This window comes from Notamacropus eugenii, chromosome 1 (assembly GCF_028372415.1).
Source record: "Notamacropus eugenii isolate mMacEug1 chromosome 1, mMacEug1.pri_v2, whole genome shotgun sequence".
Taxonomy (NCBI): domain Eukaryota; kingdom Metazoa; phylum Chordata; class Mammalia; order Diprotodontia; family Macropodidae; genus Notamacropus; species Notamacropus eugenii.
This window is the reverse complement of record NC_092872.1, coordinates 455,380,155-455,396,059: the sequence shown is the minus strand read 5'-3', so window position 1 is coordinate 455,396,059 and position 15,905 is coordinate 455,380,155. Positions and strand designations below refer to the sequence as shown.

Here is a 15,905-nt window from a genome sequence, read left to right as displayed (position 1 = left end):
CCTCTTAATATAGCCCTTTAAAATTTTTTACTTCAGATAAGCATTTTAAATTCACATTACTGAAAATGAAAATGACATCAGTTTGTATATTTTCAATTTGAGAAATAAAAAGTTGAGGAACAAGTGCTCCTAAGTTTCCAGTTATGATTTATCGCACTTTATTTTTCCCAATTCACATCAGAGGCCTATTTTTATTTTACATTTGTTGGAACAAATTCTAAGTATGCTCTGACTCCCGAAGAATGCTCTTTCACTCATACAAAAAAAATTATTGAGCCCCTATTATATAAAAGGCATTGTGCTTGGGGAAGAGGGGCTACAGAGATAAATTAGACAGAATTCTGACCTACAGAGACAATACCAACCAATCCATTAGATTCAATAGCTAGTCATGAAGAATCAAGGATGGAAAAAGTGTACAACAGTTTCTATGCTCAGACTGTAAATTTTACCTTTACATAAATATGATGCAGGACAAGGTATTTGAACTGGACTTTAATGATGAGAATGTCCCAGGGTTATAGGATTTTAGAGCTGGAAAGGGTCATGTATCATTGTTAAATGAATTCCTTCATTGTATAGCCCAGGAAACTGAAGCATCACAAGGAGAAATGACCTTTCCCAAGGTCACACAGGTAATAAGTGACAGAGACAGAACATCCTCTAATTCACAGACACTTAGGTGTTATGAAATTGTGTATTCCAGTTATAGAGGAGAGCCTGAACCATGACAAGTGAGGAGAGGACCGTTTATAGGATGGTAGCTTCTGAGCTGAAAGGAACCTCAGCGGCCAAGCAGTTCAAATCCCTCTTTTTACAGAGGAGAAAACTGCAGTTTCCATGCCAAGGAGCAGGCCTAAGGTCATGACTTGTCTAAGGTCACAGGACTAGTCACAGGTAAGAGAGGATTTGGACCCAGGCCCTGAATCCATGTTGATTTTGAGAAGCGTGCTAAGTACAGTATGACTGGAAGGCCTACAAGTAAAGAGAGTAATCTGAAATAAGGCTAGAAAGGTAGTTTGGGATCAGATTGTATAAAGCCTGGAACACCAGGCTGAAGCATTTGTCTTTTGGCTGCTAGGCCATAGTGAACGGGACTCTGCTGGTTCTAGAGCAGGAGAGTGACACTGTAGTGAGCCTGTCAGCACTGTTCCTGGGCTGGATATTTTGGCAGTTGTGTTAAGGATGGATGGAAGGAGACAGAGACCCCAGGACCCCTACCTTCCCACTGACATTAGAGAATATGCTGCTACAAAAGCCTCTAGGAACGTCCAGTTCAGGAGAACTGGGCAAAGAAAGCCTCTACTTAAAATCCAGTGCCCGTTCTCGGCTGTGTTAGGGTTTAATAAATGGAATTTTTGATTTTCTGACCCAGGACAAGCCATTCAGGACAACAACTATACAGACAGGCACTTATTAAGCTCCTGCTGTGTGCATGACAGAATGCCACGACAACACAACGAAGCTCCCTTCTCTTCTCCGTCCTCCCCTCCCCCCCCCATTTACATCCAATTCGGAGAGAAAACAACCACAGGCATCTAAGTAGGTCTACACCAAGTATATACAAAACATTTTGGGGGGCGGGGGGGAAGCACCAGCACCCGGCGGGGATCAGGAGAGGCCTCGGACAAGAGGCGGCACGTGAGCAGAGCCTGGAAGCGCCTTGGAAACTTGGGCCGGTTCTGTTCCGCACCAGAAGGGGTGGCGGGTAGGTCCCCGCTCCTGGGGGGCCCCCACCCCCCTCAAGTCCGCAGCGGGGTCAAGCCAGCTTCCCACCTGCGGCCTCCCTCCCGACACCCCGGCTCCCGCTCCCCTTCGCTGCGGCCGGCACCCCCATCCGGGGCCCTGACTCGCGGGAGGGGGCAGGATCTCAGCAAAGCAGAACTGTCCCAGGACTGGGGAGGAAAAGGGACAGCGGCTTCTTCCCAGGCCCCAAGCTGCGCGGCCAGCGACCGGGGCTGCGCGAGCGGGGGGCGGGGCTCCGTGTGACGAGTGGCGGCCCCGCAGTCCTATCGTGTGCGCCACAGCGGCTACAGAGGCACCGCCCCCTCCCGCCCTCTCCGGTGATTGGTCGCCTCTCCCTTCGTCGCCGCCCCCTTCCCCCTCGGCTCCCCTCGCCCCCCTCTCTCCGTCTCCCACCCCTCAGCCCCCCCCCCGTTCTCCACCGTGTTGCACAGAGCTCCGCCGCTGCCTCATCCTCCCCTTCCCCCTCCCCTTCCTCCTCCGGTTCCTCCTTCTCGGTCCTCCGCCCCTTCCCTTCTGTGTGACTCGGAGCCATCTGCCGTGGCGGAGGGAACCGGAGGCGTAGTGGGGTGCGGGGTGCGAGGGGCGTGAGGAGGGTGTGTGAGGGGGAGTGTGGAAGTGTGAGTACCCTCCTGTCTTGGCCGGCTCCTCGCCGGGTGTGTGCGGCCGAGCGTGTGCGTGCGTGTGTGTGTGTGTGCGTGTGTGTGCGTTCCTTGCCCGCCCCCTGGCACCGCCGAGCCCGGAGCAGGCACCGGCCGAAGTCCGAGAAGACCCATCGCCAACTGCCCCGCTGCCCAGGACCGCCGCTTGGCGCCGACGGCCGAGAGGTGATCTGCGTGCCGGGCAGGGACGTGTTGTGTTGTGTTGTGTTGTGTTGTGTTGTGTTGTGCGCTTTGGGGGAAGGGCGGGGAGGGTCAGGAAGCCACGCACGGCTGGTGTCTGTGTGTTGTGTTTGTTCCTGCAGCCACGCCGCGCGCCCCCAGGGGCCCTCGGGCTCCCCCCTTGTGGTGCGGACGTGGGGTGACCACTGAAAATACGAAACTAGCTTTTACGGGTAGAATTTTTACCGGGGATTTCATGGCGGGGGTGGTGGTGGTCAGGATTTGTGGTTGAGCCTGTTGCCCCATAGTGAGAGAGAGTGTGTGTGTGTGTCTGTGTGTGTGTGTGTGTGTCTGCCTGTGTGTGCCTGTGTGTGTCTGTGTCTGTGTGTGTCTGTGTCTGTGTGTGTCTGTGCCTGTGTGTGTGTCTGTGTCTGTGTGTGTCTGTGCCTGTGTGTGTGTCTGTGTCTGTGTGTGTGTCTGTGTCTGTGTGTGTCTGTGTCTGTGTGTGTGTCTGTGTCTGTGTGTGTGTGTCTGTGTCTCCGTATGTCTGTGTGTGTGTCTGTGTGTGTCTGTGTGTGTGTCTGTGTCTGTGTGTGTGTGTCTGTGTCTCCGTGTGTCTGTGTCTGTGTGTGTGTCTGTGTCTCCGTGTGTGTGTGTGTGTGTGTGTCTGTGTCTCTGTATGTCGCGCGCGGGGGGGGGGGGGGGGGGGGGCGGTGGTGGTCAGGATTTGGCCCTGGGATTGTTGCCCCAGACTAGCAGGTGTCTCCTAGAGTGCGTTGGAACGGTAGTGGGGATGCTGGAGGGCGGGGAGTGTTGCAAGGATTTGGGATGGTTGCCCCAGACTGTGACTGGCCTCTTAGAGTGTGTGTTTTGGAGGCGAGGTGTTGTCGGGATAGGGCTTCAGCTTGTTGCTTCACAGTAGTAAGTGTCTCCCATAGTGTATGTGTATTGTATGGGGGAGGGGGAGGAGATGGTTGCTCCAGAGTAGTAGGTGTCTTCAGATCCAACTCTCACATTCCGGCATTGTAGATATTTATGGTATCGACTAGGAAATAAACATTTAAAGTATATAAAGTGTCTTTTTTGCATAGTGGAATTTTATGGTACCAAGTTTAAAAAAAAACCCAGCGCCCTGCAGCACCCATTTATTTTACTGAATAAAATTTAATATTCTACAAGGTGGTGGTTGGGGGGGTGGGGGAATAGCGGTAGGATTGCTTGGATTTGATGTTTGTGATTTTAAATGCTACATTAATGAAGATTTTGTACACGCTTGTGTGTAACCTGATGTCTAATTGTATGTATATAAGAAGGGAGTTTGTGTACAGGGTGTCCCAAAAGTCTTAGTGCAGTTTTCAGCAAGCATTAAAACTGACATCTGCACCAAGACTTTTGGGACACAGGGTATGTGGGTGCACTGAGTGTTTAATCCAATGAAGCAAATGGGGGAAAAAACCAACTTGGTAATATGTTGTTTCATTCAAGTGGATAGGTTTTAAAAATCCTCAAGAATTATTGCTGTCCTTTGTCTTATATTGAGTTTATCTGATGATTATATTATTCTGTTCCTTAATTTATTGTTAATGTTTATTTATTTAAAATTCTGTCCTTTTCCTAGAATATGTATCCCATTGGAATGGTAATTTCCATGTAAGACTGGTTACTTACTTGCAAGATTAACGTGTGTAATATTTGATCCTAGTGATAAGTACATTGATACAGAGTCAATTCCTTACCTTTGTAGGATGAGTTCACTAAGTTTGTGGGATGAGTTCACCATTTTGGCCTATTACTCTTATTAAATTATGGATAAAATTCAGCTCATTATTCCAGTTTTCTAAAGCATTAAGTAGCTATTTAGTGCAGTGGAACAGGATATTTCAAGGTAACGATCTTAGAGAATTTAGGATCTACTCTGCTTTTCCAGTCAGTGCACCTGATGATTTGAATTCACAGAGAACAGGACCGCTATGGTGGTGACCATACTTTGATCATGCTTTAATTCAGATTAATGTACTTTACATATATACATGATAATAGTAATTTTTGTTATTAAGTGCCTCCCATGAATATTACTTGGTGCTGCATGTACAAAATTGAAACATGAGATCTAGCCTCTGACCCCAAAGAGAGCATAATCTAATGGGATAAAGTAAGGCAAAGGCACATAATTCTAATACAAGTTATGGTGTAAGTATATAAAGGAGAGATCCAAACCATGTGATATCAGTGAATTGAGAAAGGAGGGGTGAGTTACATCTGGGGCAATGAGAGAAAACAGAGAAGGCACTGCCTGAACTGAGACTTGAAAGAAGGGAAGGATTTCAACAGTTAAAGATGGGGAGGTGGCATGGGGGACAGAATGGTGTAGATGCCAGATAAGATTAGGGAATGGCAGGTAGTCAGTTCATGGATGAAGCAGAGTATGTGAAGAGTAGGTATCTGCAATAACATTGGAAATGTAGATTGTAACCAGAATACAGAGTGCTTGAAAGTCAGTCTTAGTAGTTGTGTTTTATTGGCAAGGAAAGGTGAACCCCTGAATGTATTTGAACAGGGGAATGATATGGTCAGATTTTGCTTTAGGAAGGTTACTCTAGCAGCAGTACTGTGAATGGATGGATTGTAGAGGAGACCAATTACAAGTCTATTGGGTAGTCTAGGTGGGAGGTAATGAGGCCCTCAACCAGAAGTATAGAAGAGGAAAGACGAGGGTTTTCCCTGGCAGTAGAATCAGCAGGGCTTGACAACTGATTAGGGTCATGTATTTAGAATTAGAAGAAGCCTTAGAGGTAGGCCATCTAGTCTAACCCCCTTGTTTTACAAATGAGGAAATGGAAGCTGAGAGGAAAGTTAAGAGTCACTGATAAATCTGAAGCTTCATGCCTTGATAATTTGAAGAAATGGAATGGCCGTGGACAAAATTAGGGAAGTTAGGAGAAGAGGCCAGTTTTGGGAGGAAGATAATGAATTCAAATTTGAACCTGCTGAATATATAAAGTGTTGAGGTCAACAAGTCATCCAGTCTGCTTGTGCATAGAGGTCCTCACTGAAACTCTTTCCAGTAGGTAAGCCCAAGTGAATACAAACAAGGGAAAAATGATGAGGCTAGAGTCCCTCATACCCACATTTAGGAGTCTGGAGCAGGATTAGAGTTCCATAGTGACTGTGTTATGCCATTACTCCATGAAAGGAGTAATGAAAAGTCACTAAAGAGGGAGGATTTAGGAGAGAATTCTAGGGAATAAAAGGAGGCTCAGGTGGGGAAGAGGTGACTAAGGGTAAGGAGAATGGGAACTAAAGAAACAATATTTGGATTTAGCAGTAAGGAGATCAGTAGTGACTTCCAGAGCAATTTCTATAGAGCCATGAGAATAGAACTTAGATGGTGAGATGGTAAAGGTAAAGAACAGTGGATGTGTAGGACACCTTTCAGGACCTGTAATCTTTTAGTACAGTTTTCTAATAGAACACAATCATATTTAAAAGAGATAAATTTAAAATCATATCCTTGAATTCTAAACATAATGTTAATAAGTGCGGTGTGAGAAAGGAAGGCTAGAGAACTATTTGAAAAATATCTGGAATTTTTTGTGGATTGAAAATTCAGTATGAGTCAGCAGTGTGATAGGACAGCTAAGAAAGCTTAGACTGTATTAAGAAAAGCCAAGTGTCCAGGATTAGGGAGGTGATAGTCCTGCTGTACTGTAGTCTGCCCACATCTCGAATGGTGTGTTCCATTCTGGATGCCACATTTTAGGAAAGACATTGATAAGCCAGATTGTATCTAGAAGGGAACCAGGATGGTGGTGAAGGACTTGAAGATCAGGTCATATGAACAGTAGGTGAAAGAATCTGGAATATTTAGCTTGGAGAAGAGAATACTTAGTGGGGACATAATAGCTACTTTCAGATATTCAAAGGGCTCTCACAGGGAATAGGGAATAAATAGTTGTGTTTGGTCCAAAAGGCAGATCTAGGTGAATTGGGTGAAAATTACCAAGAGGCAGGTTTCAGCTTAATGAAGTAAAAAACTAAACAAACAAAAAAAACCTTCCTAACAATTAAAGTTATTCAAAAGTAGAATAGGCCATTTTGTGAAGTGTAACAGATTCTTCCATAGTGGATGTCATCAGGAAAAGAACTGCATGATAATTTTCAAAGTATGTTATAGAAGGAAAAATTTTTTTAACTTCAGATGGCCTCTGAAGTCCCTTCCAAATCCAAAATTCTGTGAAATATCAGTATCAGATAAAATGTTACAGTTCTGCAATAGCAATCAAAATATATTTTGTCAAATATTTTCTATGTGATAAACACTATGCTGAGTGCTACAAGAAATATAAGTGTAATAAAAAAAATTGCCCTCAAGAAATGTATATAGTCTAGTTGGGAAGAAACTTTTAAATACCCAAGTACCTTTCAAGGACACTGGATACTCAGTAAATATTCATATAATAATTGACATAAAGCATTTTAAAGTTTCAAATTACTTTATTTCATTTGAGCATCTCAGTAGTTTTGTGAAGTAGGTGTAGGTATTAGAATTCCCACTTTACAGATGAGGAAATTGAGGGTGAGGTTAAATCACATTCCCAAAGTCACCCAGCTAGTGAGCATCAGAAGTGGGTTTGGAATCTAAGTCTTCCTGATTTCCAAGTCTAGCACTTTCCACTATTTCAATTCAGCAAATATTAGTACTGGCTATGAACATGATACTATGCTAGCCATTGGGGCATAGAGCAGAATACAGAGATGAGTAAAACAGTCCCTTCCCACAAGGAACTTGCAGTTAGGTTGCAGAAATGACAGGTATGCAAATTATTAAAATATGCATCAGAAGTATAATAAGTACATAGGAGGGACTTAGGAGGAAGGTGGGATAGAAATAACTTCTAGCTTTTTGTATCAAAGAAGATTTCATAAAAGACCTGAGCCTTGAAGGATGGGGAAAATCTGCATTGGGAGAGGGGTGGACGTTATGGGTCAGCAAGACAATATGTATTTAGGTATAGAAGCAGTATTCAGCAGTGCATACTTGTTTTATAGTGAGGAGATCTGCCTAACTCCATGTATACAGCAAAGAGAAATAATGAGAATTTTCTATCAATAATAATAGCGGGCAATATAAAGTTTTCAAGATTAGAATACTATTAGCTTTCATTTTAATGTTTTGGAAACTAATTGAATTTAAGCATTGTTTTACACATCACTAATGCTCAGTGACAAAGATAAGCAGTTCTTATGTCTCTTAATATGTAATAATGTCATTCAAGTTATCATGGATTTAACTTAGAACAACTAGCACTTTAGAAGGCTCAAAGCCATTTTTTCTTTCAAATTTTAATTTACTAAAGGGTCAAAAAGAGTAGTGGCAAAAGTATGATTGCATATTAAGATATATTGATGTGAGGAAATTAAGAAATAAGATGAGGAGTGGCACAGTGGACAACATTTGGATGAAATCAGAAAAAGAAATGATGTTGTCGTTAGAGTGTTCCATAGACAACCTAAACAGAAAGTGTAAATAGATGTGGAGCTTGGAAAAGAGACTGAAGTCTTATAAAGTAATGATAGAGGAATTCAGTTATCTGGATTTCTGCTGAATCTCTCTGCTGAAAATAATTAATCATTTATTTATTTGCCTTAATGGTAATTTCATCCTCCAAAAAGTGAAAGAGCCAACAAGGGGAAATTGTGTTCTGGACCTGAAACTTACCAACCATGAGGAACTGCTTGCTGGTGTGGAAATGATGGGAACCTTGAAGGGAAGTGACTATTCATTCCATTGTGGAATTTATGAAATAGTAGAAGATAAAAGCTGTGGATAATCTGACATGCATTATTATATTTTGGGAGAAGTTTCAAAGGGTTCAGAGAAAGAATAGGTAGGATCCCAACTACTAACAATCTACATAGGAAGTCAGCCCAGGAGGGATGAGAAACTTTCCAGAATGAAATTCCAGAGACACAAAGAAGAACAATTCCATCGAATAGGAAAAAGTGAAGTTGTCCAAAGAGACAAATATAAATGCACAGGGAATTTATCAACCATCTTAGAATTTTAAAATAAATCTACAGAATATGAAAGCAAGGACAAGTAATAGAAGTTAAGTACCATACCACAGCACAGCACAGTCCTAGAAGATTATTGTTAGGAGTGCTAAATCTCAGAATGAATTGAGACCAGTGAGGAGAGCTAAGTTAAAAAAAAGATTTTTTGGAATTTTTGTAAGCTTTCTTGGGGAAAAGAGGAAGGGTCAAGGAAGAGCTAGTACTGTAGCTCAAGGTAAGTAGGATGTTGATAACCAACAATGGAGAATTAAATTAGGAGTTAAACTTGGCATACACAACATATGGCCCACCCATCAATCGTGGCTTTGGGAAAAATGTGAAGGATGTAAAAGAAAGTAAAGCACAAGTACTTTGACTGTGCCCCACTTAACCCACTTTCCATTAGTCACTATTGTGCCCATCATGTAACTTGGTGGGTGGATTGCCACTGCGGACTGATGTTTATCATATGATCTGTGGCAACCAACCATTGTCAGTCTGTTTCTAGTCTGAGAGGAAAGTCATATCTTTTCACTGGTTTCATTTGTTACTAAATGTAAACAGTAAAAAATCCAGAAAAATGTATTAAAACTTGTACCGCTTAGCAAAGTAATTTTTTAACATTAATGTGATTTCATGATATTAAGTAATAAGTGTAATTGATTGATATTAATTGAAATTTCCCTTTTTAAAAACATGGTTTATTTGCAAAATTGTTTAATCACTAACTATACCTTTACTTGGAAAGTGAGCTGCTAAAAACCTATTTGCAGCCAGAAGAAGTTTAGCCTATTTTAATCTTGGCCCCTACCTACTGCGAAGTTGTGCAGGTCTAAATTAAACGCTTACTTCTGTTTTTTCTGCTAAGAAGAATAATTTCTAGACCAGACGGTTCCAGAACAAATGTGTTCAATAGGGAATTGATAGTCAAGATAAATAGGGAAATAGTAAAAGAAAGCACCTAGCTTTTAATAAATTCAGGTCACTAATTTCAGATGAACTACATCCTCAGGTATTGAAAGAACTAAAAAATGTGATTGTTGAATCACTATTCATAATTTTTGAAACATCATGTAGAATAAGAGAAAGACTACAGAAGTGGACAAGGGCATTTGATTTTCAAAGAAGGCAAGGGAATACACTTAGAAAACTATAAGCCAATAAGCTTGTCTTTGTCTCCTGGAAAAATTCTAATGTGTTATTAAAGGAATAAAAAGGATAGTTAGTGAATATTTAGAAAAGGGAAGCAAAGATCCCAAGAACCAACATGGCTTCAAGAACAGGTCCTACTAGACTATTTTTTTTTTTTGACATAGTTACTAGACTGGTAGATCTGGGGTATATCCTGTAGATGTGGCTTACTTACAGTTTAGTAAAGCATTTGATGAAGTTTCCTGATTTTGTGGACAAGGTAGAAAGATGGAAAATACACAGGGCAGCTGTAATGGAGTACTGGGCCTCCAGTCAGGAAGATTCTTCCTGATTTCAAATCTGACCTCAGGCACTCATTAGTTATGTGACCCTGGGCAAGTCACTTAACCCTGTTTGCCTCCATTTTCTCATCTGTAAAATGAGCTGGGGAAGAAAATGCAAATCACTCTAGTATCTTTGCCAAGAAAATCCCAGTTGGAGTCATAAAGAATAGGACGTGATTGAAAAACAGCTGAGTAATAACAAATATACTCAGGTGAAACAAGCTGATTCGATGGCTAGACTCAAAAAGTTACAGTGGGTTGAAGTTGTCTTAGGAGAGGGAGTGCTCAGTGAAGGTAATTTTTTTTATTAATGACTTAGATAAAGAGGTGATGCTTATTAAATTTTGAAGCATTCACAAAGCTGGGAGGGATAGCTTTCACGTTGAATGACATAGGATTCAAAAAGATCGTGAAAGGTTAGAATAGTGGATTGAATCAAGGGAGAAATGTTGTGCCTTAGATTGGGTCCATAAATCAACTTTATAAGTTTAAAATGAGCAAGGTGTGGCTAGATAGCAATTTTTACAACGATCTGGACAGCTGAGTGAACTCAATGTGAGTCAATATAAAATAAGTCAATAAAGCTAATGTGTAATGAAGAGGCATAGTGTCTAGGATCAGGGAAATGATAGTCAACAAGCATTTGTTAAGTGCTTACCAGACAGGGTGCTAAACAGTAGATATACAAAGAAAAGCCCTTCTGCCCTTAAGGACCTTATGTTCTAATGAGGAAGATAGCTTTTAAATAAGAGGTCCATGCAATGCAAGATATATACAGTATAAATGTAAAATAAACCGAGAGAGGAAGGCATCTGGGCAGATCTTGAGTTTGGGTTCAGTTCTAGTCTCTGTATTTTAGGAAGGAAACTGCTGACCTAAAATGTTCAGAAGAAGACATCTAGGACCTTCAGAGGTCCTGTGAGAATCAACTGAAAGAACTAGAAATATTTAGCTGGAGACAGGGGACAGCAGTTGGGGATTTGATAGCTCTAGGTAGAAGTTGTAAACACAAATAACAAGCTTGCAGTAATGAAAAACTTCCTAACAACGAGAGCTGTACCAAAGTTGAATGGGAAATCTCTAAGCAGTGGGCAAGGGCTAGATGACAGTTTGCCTGGTATATTTAGAAAGAATTCTTACCAAAGTATGGATTGGACTAGATGACTTGTGAGATCCTTTTCAGTTCTTGGGATTTGGTGACTTTTGACTAGGATTGGCCTTGGGAAAAATTGTGAAGGAATTAAATTTCTCCTCTAGTGCACCACCAACTTTTTTCCTTCCTATTTCTTCCCCTCACAACTTCAGTGGAAGAAATTTGAGAGCATTTTGGAGGGAAAATGTCACTACGACAGACTGATGAAAGCTTTGACGTGTTGTAATGCCAAGACACTTTCAGTGTTAAGTGGCTATCTATTCTGACTTAATTTAGGAGAAAATTTGTTTCTGATACATTTTAATTTTTTCATTTAGCAAGCATTTCTTTTGTCTCCCTTCTACTCATCCCCCCACTTGAAAATAAAGCAAAGCATAGTAAAGTAAAACAAATTCCTACATTGGCCATGTCTAGAAATGTCTGTATCTTTTTGAATCTTGAGTCCATCACCTCTCTGGCAGTAGGTTGGCAGCATATATCATTATCATTGGTTCTTTGCAATCATGGTTGGTCATTGCATTGATCAGAGTTCTTAAGTCTTTCAAAGTTGTTTGTCTGAATCATTTATTACTGTGTTATTTGTGTAGGGATTGGTTTGAAGAAAAATGCATGAAAGTCTTACATCATGACAACTATCAGGCAAAGGAAAGAAATAAAAGTTGCAGAAGTTTATGAGGATAACCAGTCACAGGAGGAGGAGGAAGAACTAGAAAGACAATTGTTAACTGGTAGGTAATTTCAGCAAATGCAGCATTTGGTGTTACTGTGTATTAAAATGTAAGCCTTTAATTTTACCCTAAGCGTACAGTTTTTTTAAAGAGTTAGTTAGTATTGCATTGTCTGGGGTTTTTCTTACAAAAGACTCAAAAGACAGAAAGTTATTTATCAGTAGACAATTTATACAATGTGATATTCCATTTATCCATACAAATGGTTGGGTAAATAAACCACTGTATTAATTGAATTGTGACATTAAAATCTAAGTAAAATTTGAATTGTATTTGAAGACACATTTGGTTCATTTAAAACCTTTTAAAATATTGCTTTCATTGACTTCTCTAGTGTTTGGTATTTAACAGTATTTGTGTTGAACATTAAATCTAGATACTAAGAGAAAATTCAGTGCTATATGCAGTTTATGTAACTGAGGTAACTGAAGTACAGAGAAGTTCCCCAAGGTTAGGCATTAAATGTTCAGTGAATGGAAATTGAGGGTTCATGATTCCTTAGCCTTAACTGCTGTGTCTCAGACTGAACAAATAAAATTTTTCACTTATTTTTGTGCAATCATTTTTAACCTGTGGCTCCTGCTATCTCTAATCCTCCTAGTCTGCTGTCACAAGGGGCTAATTTACAGTTTGAAATATGGATCATTATCAAAGTGCGTTTGATCAGTGTTCATTCCCAGTGTAGACATTTAACAAAAATGTGAATTGCCATTTTGTTTGGAGAAAAAGATATAATTGGATATTTAAAAGATAAAAGACTTTGTAATCTAAAGTTCAGTCAGCTAGGTGGTGCAGTGCCAGGCCTGGAGTTAGGAAGACTCATCTTCCTGAATTCTAATCTGATCTCACACACTTACATCCTATGTGACCATGGGCAAGATGCCTCACCCTGTTTGCCTCAGTTTCCTCATTTATAAGATGAGCTGGAGAAGGACATAGCAAACCATTCCATTATCTTTGCCAAGAAAACAACAGGCGGGGCCATGGAGAGTTGTATATGACTGAACAACAACAAATCTAAAATTTACCCTATATTCAGTATAATAAATAGTATGAAAAAATTTTAAAGCATTACTTTAAAATCAGATTCATGTTTAACTACCATGTTTTTACCAAGATTGGCAGGTATTCTAATGTTCTGCATGATTGTATTATTTACAATATCTACCAATCTTATATTCTGAAGAGACTTGTATATACACAAAAGTTTTTGCCAAATAATGTAATTGACTGTTCTTCCATCATTTACTAGAATGAAATCTTCCAGATTTTTTTAAGGAACATCACAGAGGAGGGATTGCTTTTATCGAATTAGGAATAATGGGTACAAGTTGTAAAGCAGCCCACGTAGTCTTGATGTTGGGGAAAACTTCCTTAACAATTAAAGTTTCCAAAAGTGGAATGAAGTACCTCCAGAAGTGGTAGGGCCCAGGGCCCCAATCCTTGGCAATCATCATGCGGAAGCTGACCAACCACTTGGTACACTTATAGTAGAGATTACTTTCATGTAGAGATTGAATTAGATGCCTGGCATCTTCCAATTCTAAAGTTCTTTGATTCTAATGCATTCACATAAATAATGAATATATACCTGTTAACTTATTGTAGCCTTTATGTTCTTCATTGAGTAATAGGTTACTTATTCTGTGTAGCCATAGCATTATTTATAATTTTTTAAAATGTAACATAAGCCTCAATCAAATTGTTAAGAAGAGACTTCAGAAACTTGACATATACCACTGTGATTGGTAGTGAAAAAATTTGACTGACTTTTTTTCTTTGTAAAAGAAGTTTACAGTGGGAGAGGATTATGGAAAATCCTATCATTAACGATTGGTGGAACTATTGGCCTTTGCATTGGATTTCTTACTTCTGTCTACCTTGCTACTTTACATGAAAATGATTTATGGTTTTCTAACATTAAGGTAAGAGATTCCAATTAATTGAACAGTTATTTTCTCAGAAAAGTATAAGAAAAATTCTGAATGTCTACAGCATGCTTCTTGCAAAGCATCTATTTTTATTAAATCCATGATATTGAAACCTCAGTTTAAGGATATATGACATAATGAGCCCATTGCTAAGCACTCAGTGCATCAAGATGATTGGTAAAGATTTCTAAAGAGTAGATGCTAAAGGAATTTCTACTTCTAATTTGTCTTTTTAGTGCCAGAGTTTGATTTTATCAGAAAAGCCTTCAATTCCACAGATATACATAGTTTGCTATATATGGTTCCTAATTGATATGTTAGCTATCAAAGTTTCTTTAGGTGGGGCCCTGAAAATCTTGGTATTTGGCTTGTATGCCTTTCATTGAAATTATCTATCTGCTATGATTCCAGCTAAGAAGTGAAACCATTGGATCAGTTGGGTCCTGGTAATGGTAAATAAGGAAGGCACTGAGATCTAAGCACTTTTTTCTCTTCAGTTAAGGAGATGCATATAAAGGAATCTAAAATCTGTTCAGCAGGTTTTTGTTCCTCCATGCCTGTCAGAGAATAGAAACTTGGGACTCAGTGTCCTGGGCCTTATTTAGCAGCTCTTTGTCCTGTCACTCACATTCTGGAGGTCTAGAGTATAGAGAACTGCTAGTCACTCCATTGAAGTGCCAAAGCAAACTTGGAAGGAACCACATTATCCTCTGGAGATGGATGCTCCAAAATACAAAGATTCTAAATTGTCTCTAAGTCTGGGGATGGATTTACTGCAAATCCTCTGTCATTACAGTTCTTATGGATCATTGTTTGTAGATTTGGAGCAAAAAGGGACTTTGGAGACCATCTAGTCCAATCCTATCATATTACAGATGAGAAAACTGAGACCAAGAGAGCCTGAATGAATTGTCCAAGGTTATGAGAGGCAGCTCGATAGCACGGTGGATAGAACACTCTTTCTGAATCCAAATCAGACCTTAGACACTTACTAGCTGTGTGTCCCTGGTTTTGCATCAGTTTCCTTATCTGTAAAATGAGCTGGAAAAGGAAAAGACCATCCCCTCCAGTATCTTTGTCAAGAAAACTCCAAAAATGGGTTGACAAAGAGTCAGACACAACTGGAAATGACTGAACAACAGGTGGTAAGTGACAGAGCTAGAATTTAAACCCATTTCTGATTTCAAATCTAAGAGATCTTGCTATAACAAACTTACCTTTCATTGTGCTGGCTTTCAGATTGAATTCAAGTCTTCCCTCTTCAAGTGTAAATAGCTTACCCATACTATCTCCTCCAAAACCCCCATCCTTATTCTAATCCCCTCTATTCCTCTCCAAACCAGTTTGCCCCTTGCCTTGCCCATTCTACCATGTCCTTTAGAAAACCTGTGTTTATGTCAATAAATTCCTCTGTATTCTTAATCTTTTCAGTCAACTGTTTTCATTTTTACCAGAAACATTATTTTCCCCTGAGAAGATACCATATCTCTTGAGACCTCCATTCCTCCCACTTCCTGTTCATATTATTTTCCTCAGAGGGTTTTACTTTTTTTGTGGTCTTTTTTGCTCAAACTACCCTCTCCCATGACTGGTGCATCTTTAGATCATTGTTTTAATTTTTTCTGTGACTTTAGTTCCTGGCATCATGGTCTTCCCTGCCCATGTTATTGGAGAATTGACCACAAATTCCTATACTACCTCAAGTTCAACATCCACTTTTTCTGCCTTACTTCTACCGTATTCCAATATGGCTCCACAATACTTTTCATAATTCTTTTAAATTTTACCGCATCCTCCCAGGTCAGATCTGTTGAAATTTCACTCTCCTTCTACAATCTCCTATCCTTTGCTCCCTAATTCATGAAAAACACACTCTTTACTATCATCATGGCCAATTCTCCCTTGACGCATCCATATTCTGATCCATCTCCTCAACTCAAACTTTGCTTGCCTCCATGTTTAGCACTGCCCTGTTTACAACTTTAACATTTTACTAGCTA

At 40.2% G+C, this 15,905-nt stretch overlaps 1 protein-coding gene across 3 annotated transcripts in view; it reads left to right on the top strand.

The window, feature by feature from the left end:
* Nucleotides 1-2,230: 2,230 nt before the first annotated feature.
* Nucleotides 2,231-15,905, top strand: part of DPY19L3 (dpy-19 like C-mannosyltransferase 3) — a 97,517-nt gene continuing 83,842 nt past the window's right edge. For 2 of the 3 annotated variants that reach the window (XM_072632079.1, XM_072632081.1), the window contains exons 1-3: nucleotides 2,231-2,570; nucleotides 11,834-11,974; nucleotides 13,763-13,899. In XM_072632079.1, coding sequence (XP_072488180.1) covers nucleotides 11,872-11,974; nucleotides 13,763-13,899 — 240 coding nt within the window. In that variant the 5' untranslated portion in view covers nucleotides 2,231-2,570; nucleotides 11,834-11,871. The remainder of the gene's footprint in view (nucleotides 2,571-11,833; nucleotides 11,975-13,762; nucleotides 13,900-15,905) is intronic. The other variant, XM_072632080.1, reaches the window with a different exon arrangement.